General features: G+C 40.7%; 1 protein-coding gene across 1 annotated transcript; it reads right to left on the reverse strand.

Moving 5' to 3' along the window:
• Window positions 1-1,635: 1,635 nt before the first annotated feature.
• Window positions 1,636-3,032, reverse strand: LOC138436364 (olfactory receptor 2AP1). Its single transcript, XM_069581972.1, has 2 exons — window positions 3,020-3,032; window positions 1,636-2,582 (listed from the first exon to the last, which is right to left on the reverse strand). Exons 1-2 carry the CDS (start codon window positions 3,030-3,032, stop codon window positions 1,636-1,638), a joined length of 960 nt encoding a protein of 319 aa, XP_069438073.1.
• Window positions 3,033-6,616: the final 3,584 nt, after the last annotated feature.

Genomic DNA, 6,616 nt, shown 5'->3' on the forward strand with positions numbered 1-6,616 from the left:
CTCTAAAAGTTTTGAGGTTCTTCACTTACAAAGATTCTGTTCTGGGCTCCCTCATTCATTTGTTCATCCACCCACCCATCTACTCATCCATTATTCATTTATCCATTCAACAATGAATTATTGAACACCTATTGCTGGTCGATATTGTAGATGGAACTGTGGTCAAAAATATTAACTCTGAATTTTGCAATCTTACAGATAAGAAGAGAATGTAGTTTAATATAACCATTTTTATGATGTATACTGTGATATACTATGTACTGTGAAATCATAGATACTAGTAGTGACAAATGATAGGGAACACAATTTGGAGGTTGTTTTTATTTTCATTTCTCCACTCTTGACATTCCATTTTACAATTCCTAAATTTTTAGGTTTTACCCACCGGTATCCCACTACAGTCAGGCTTATTCCTGTCCTATCCTCAAATTCCACATTTTTGAAAATGGTTATGATCAATAAGAACACCCTAATTGTCATAATGTCATTCTTCATATTAATTGGGTTCTAAAGCATCTCACATTACCAGTTATCTATATTTCTTGAAACATTCTCTTCCCATGAAGTCCACAGATATATTGACTTCTTTTTTTTATTTAAAATTTTCATTTTTGGCTGTGCTGGGTCCTTGTTGCTGCTCAGGCTTTTTCTAGTTGCTGAAAGTGGGGGCTACTCTTCATTGTGGTGGTTTCTGTTGCAGAGCACTGGCTCTAGGCAAGTGGGCTCAGTAGTTGCGGTACATGGGTTTATGTGGGATATTCCTGGCCCAGGGGTTGAAACTTTGTCCCCTGCACTGGCAGGTGGATTCTTAACCATTGGATCACCAGGGAACTCCTCTATTGACTTCTTATCATCTTCTCTGCCTCTTCTGCTCACCTTCTTTTATTCATGACACCCTCAATTTTCACATTAATTTCTATTTCAATAGCTATGGATTGCTAAATCCATAAAAAATAGAAATAAAAGTGTTAGTCTCTTAGTCATGTACAACTCTTTGCGATCCCATGGACTATAACCTGCCAGGTTCCTCTGTTCATGGAATTCTTCAGGCTATTCCCTTCTCCAGGGGATCTTCCTGACCCAGGGAAGATCTTCCTGAACTCCTGTCTCCTACATTGCAGGTGAATTCTTTTTTGAGAGAAAATCTTGTCCCAAATCCAAATGACTTGACATTATGAGCACTTAAACTTAAGTGATTTAACTGATTTAACTTAATTCAAAACTAAAAAATATTATCTCCTCAACTCTGTCCTTCTCCTTTTTATTTCACTGAAATGAATGACAACGTTTGCTCAGTCTTGTAGGACTGAAATTTAGTATTCTTACCAACAATATTCTTTCTACTCAAGTTTCTTCCTCTTATTTTTACTTGCTTGACCTATTCCTACTTGTTAAGATTGAGTTTAATGGCACTGAGTTTAAATGGCACTCCCTCTGAAAACATTTATTGACTCACTAATTCAGGTGGAACTGCTTTTTCATTGATAAAGCCTAATTGTTTTTTTATATGAACACTTACAGGTTATAATTTATGTATTTCCAGTCTTTCTCACTGGCCTGAAGTTTAACTGTATATTGGAAGCCTAGTAATTGGCAGAGAGTTTGGTACATTGTAAGGACTCATCCATAAAGGCTTTAATCTTGAAAGTCTTTAAGACTCATGAGCTTCCGGACTGTATCTTTGAAGGCTTGTTTTACCTGTTGATTCCTTAGGGTGTAAATGAAGGGATTTAGCAAAGGTGCAGCTGAGGTACTGAGTAGAGCTACTCCTTTGTTGAATGTGTCCACTTCTTTTGCTGTGGGCTTAACATAAATGAAGAAGCAGCTTCCATAAGAGAGAGAAATGACAATCAAGTGGGAAGAACAAGTGGAAAAGGCTTTTATCCTTTGATGGGCAGAGGGGAGTTTCAGAATAGTCCTGATGATGGACGTGTAGGAGAGAGTGACTAGCACCAGAGTGGCCACCAGGGTCACCGATGCCACAAGGAAGACAACTTTCTCTATAAGGTTTGTGTTTGAACATGAGAGTTCCCGAAGGGGCTCATAGTCACAGAAATAATGATTCAGCCTATTGGATTCACAAAAGTCCTGCTGACTCATCAGAGTGATTGGTGGTATAATAACCATTAACCCAGCCAGCCAAGAGCAGAGAACAAGTTGGGTGCAGACTTTGCCACTCATAATGGTTGTGTAATGCAGGGGTTTGCATATGGCCACATAGCGGTCATAGGACATGGCAGCCAGAAGGTAAAACTCCGTGGCCCCCGGGAATATGGCAAAGAAATATTGAGCAAAGCAGCCAGCAAAGCTGATACTCTTGTTCCCTGTTGTGATGCTGATCAGGACCCTGGGAATGAAGATGCTTGTGAAGGAAATTTCTAAGAAGGAGAAGTTTCGGAGAAAGAAATACATGGGGGTCTGAAGATGAGAGTCCAGCAAGGTGAGGATGAGGATTGTCAGATTTCCAATGATGCTGAGTAAATAGGTGAGGAGCAGAAAGATGAAAACCATCACCTGGAGTTCAGGGACGTCTGTTAGACCCAGCAGGATGAACTCAGTCAACACGGTTTTATTTTTTATTGCTGAAAAAGTTTATCTCAAGGTAGAAAAGTGATAGTAATGAAAGGTGATAGAGGAAGAGGAGCTTTGAAATGGACAGATGGAATCTGAAAAAAACAAAAGGAGATGAATTTTTCCTCTGATAATATGACCCAGCCCAGTGGCCCAACGGAATGGTGTTGGGTCCTTGCCAGTCTCTTTTGCCCTGCATAGAAAAGTTGTCATTATTTTCCCACATGGGACTCTCCCCAGTGCCAATATGAAATCAATATATGCCTCATAGATGATGTTTAAATAGCTTTTGGAATGAGTTATTAAAGGAATGCTTCCAGCAGCTGCCTCCTTCTAGACTAGTTTGTAATTTTCTTTCTTCCATATTCTCTTTTCTTTCTTTCTACTGATTCCATTTATTGCTCTATGTCATTTGTCTAACTTTGCTCAGACTAGCTGTTTTTCTTACTCTCCCCTGCCATTTTTGCTTTTATTTTTCATGTGACTATAGCAGTCTCTCATTTTCCTTCTTGTTCAACTCCTTTTGATTCCCTTGATGTCAAAAAGTACCAGCTCCTCATTTCTTCCCAGTGGACCCTCCGTGCTTCTCTCCTTGTCTGTCCATTAGAATTCAAAGTTCTCTGTATTAGGATTATGTCATTCTGTTCCTTGAACCATTCCATATACCTGTCTGCTGCTGCTGCTGCTAAGTCACTTCAGTTGTGTCCAACTCTGTGCGACCCCATAGATGGCAGCCCACCAGGCTTCCCCATCCCTGGGATTCTCCAGGCAGGAACACTGGAGTGGGTTGCCATTTCCTTCTCCAATGCATGAAACTGAAAAGTGAAAGTGAAGTCGCTCAGTCGAGTCCGACTCAGCTACCCCGCAGACTGCAGCTAACCAGTCTCCTTTGTCCATGAGGTTTTCCAGGCAAGAGTACTGGAGTGGGGTGCCATTGCCTTCTCTGATATACCTGTCTAGGATTCAGTAAATATTCAGTCCAGTCCAGTTCAGTCGCTCAGTCATGTCCTACTCTTTGTGACCCCATGAACCGCAGCATGCCAGGCTTCCCTGTCCATCACCAACTCCATGAGTTTACCCAAACTCATGTCCATTGAGTCAGTGTTAGATTAGAATAAAAATTTGTATTTACTTACATAAGCACATTCAGAATATTTAGATCTAGAGTTTTGCTTCCTCATAAGGACAAGGAGATTTTATTATTTTCTAAGGAAAATTTGGGAGCTTAAAAATATTTAAAGTAAGATTTCTAAACAATTCTAGATTGAATTTGCCATGTCTATGAATCCACTAAATCATGTGTAAAGCATTTTTGATTTGTGAGTATGGAAATTTTATGGGGAAAGTATATAAAAACTGTGATCCAAGGTTTTCTAGGAGACTTCATGTTTAAGCACTTCAAAAGCATTTCAAATCTCTCCTGATTTTGAGTTCATGTTATTAAAGAATCACATTATATGAGAGTGTCCTTATTGACTTACAATTTTTTTCCTATATGTTGTTTTATACAGCAGCCATTTTCAAGCATTTTTGGAGTATTCTACATTTTAGTAATTTTCTGGTAAACACATCTATATCTAACATAAATAAAAGTTTTATAGAACACTCCTTCCTTACTGCATGTGATACAACCAAGCACTTTTATTTTATTTTATTCTATTAATTTTTTTTCGAATACTGATTGCAACCTATTAAATTGATTCCATAAACTGCTAGTGGGTTGTAGTTCACAGCAGGCATCAGAGATCAAGTAAAGTTATACAATACTCTGGATGCCCCTGCCCTCTATGTTACCAACCTGAAATCTTCAGGGAAAGGTTGAATAGTCACGTCTGTATCACTTTCAGGCTTCCCAATCACAGAGAAGTGAAGTCAATGTAGTGGTGAACAAAGAATATTCTTCCTCACTTGGCTATCCAAATGGCTTATAGTGGGATTTTAGTCCTAGATATTCTTAGAGGTGCGTGAAAATTGTAAGGCTGTGCCATTACAAAATGATATAAAATGTATTGCATTTCCTACATTATCAGCCACCAAGTCCTATCTTGGATTTCACAGGAATAATAAAAACTTCCGGGGGCTTCTATTAGTAAGAAATAGTCTTTTCCTATCCCTTATCAGGTTAATGGGGACTTGCCCATTTCTGTTTTTCCACTAATTCAGATTGGAGCTGAATCAGAGTTTTTGAATGTCCTCTTAAAAGTGAAGTGGATATAGGAGGTTAAAAGAAGGACTTTGAGGAGCAGAGTAGTCCTGGGTTTTTCTGTCCTAGGAAAAGTGAGGTTGATGATCTCAGAAGACAGAATATAAACTCCACCTCCCAATCCAGGTTATACTTAACCCAAAGTGACACAGGTTATATTTGTTCTATTGAGAGCATGCACTGGGGAATTAATCGAGTGAAGAGGCATAAGTTGCCCTGGGGATTCTCGTTGGAGCAGGCTAAAGACTGTCCTCTGTCAACAACTCTGGGAACAAATTTTAAACATATGGCTGTTGGATGAGGGTCCAGAGAGACTAGCTTGGAGGTGGGGTGGGGGTGGGGGTGCCATAGCATAAGAGCATCAGCTGCAGGGAAGAGTGAGGCTATGGAGTTATGCCATTTGACTTTCCTAGTGGGTGGGCATAGCTGGACTTGGCCATGGACAAACAGCCTAGCTGGAACCATTTGCAGGTCATGAATGTCCTGAAAACTCCCACTTTCTAAGCAACATCAGCCTGGTTGTAATTGGCCTAGTTATAGACACTATTGGGCAAAGACAATAAGCAGTAATTTTCATTTTTTGGAGTGTATGCATAAACCAAATGTAAAACAGATAAAAATGGAGTGCTCAGACTGAGGGAGTGCAGAGCCCACATTGACCTGTGGGTTGCTTCTGAGAACACACTTGCAAATGTTCAGTTTAAGGAGAGGAACTTGGGAAAATATGTATATTACCTGGGAGGGATAAAGCTTTGCCACTCAAAGACGCTTTCATAGCAGTTAATTCATCAGATTAATCACCTATTTAATATCAGTATACAAACAGGGAGGCCTGGAGTGCTGCGATTCATGGGGTTGCAAAGAGTCGGACACGACTGAGAGACTGAACTGAACTGAAGTGAACAAACACCAGAAAAAACAAAGCTAGTCTTGGGAACAAAATGCCAGAATTAGGGACAAGTTACCCATTACACATATGACTTACACATGGCTGCTTGTATTGGGTTGTGTATACTTCTCACAAAAATGTGGGGCCAAGAGAAGGAATGTGGTCTCACCAACTCTAACACAATAATCAACTCGATCTTGATTATTAATAATCAACATAAGAAACTTCATTCTCTGATTCTCACTTTCCTCTACTATAAAATGGGGATCATAAAGCCCGTTAAATAGGATGATCATTGTTAAGTATCTGTTACATAGTATTTGTTCAGTCCCTAAGTTGTGTCTGACTCTTTGCAACCCCACGGACTACAGCCTGCCAAGCTTCCTTGTCCTTCACTATCTCCCAGAGTCTGCTCAAACTCATGTCCATTGAGTCTATGATGCTATCCAACCATATTACATAGTATGTCTCACATATGGCCTTCCCTAGTAGCTCAGATCGGAGAAGGCAATGGCACTCCGCTCTAGTAGTACTCTTGCCTGGAAAGTCCCATGGGCGGAGGAGCCTGGAAGGCTGCAGTCCATGGGGTCGCTGAGGGTTGGACACGACTGAGCGACTTCACTTTCACTTTTCACTTTCATGCATTGGAGAAGGAAATGGCAACCCACTCCAATGTTCTTGCCTGGAGAATCCCAGGGCTGCCATCTATGGGGTCACACAGAGTTGGACACGACTGAAGTGACTTAGCAGCAGCAGCAGCAGCAGCAGTAGCAGTAGCTCAGATAGTAAAGCATCCACCTGCAATGCAAGAGACCTTGGTTCAGTCCCTGGGTGGGGAAGATCCCCTGGAGAACAAAATGGCAACCCACTCCAGTATTCTCGCCTAGAGAATCCCGTGGACAGAGGAGCCTGGTGGCTCACAGTCCATGGGGTTGCAAAGAGTCGGAGTGACA

Source organism: Ovis canadensis, chromosome 3 (assembly GCF_042477335.2).
Source record: "Ovis canadensis isolate MfBH-ARS-UI-01 breed Bighorn chromosome 3, ARS-UI_OviCan_v2, whole genome shotgun sequence".
NCBI lineage: Eukaryota > Metazoa > Chordata > Mammalia > Artiodactyla > Bovidae > Ovis > Ovis canadensis.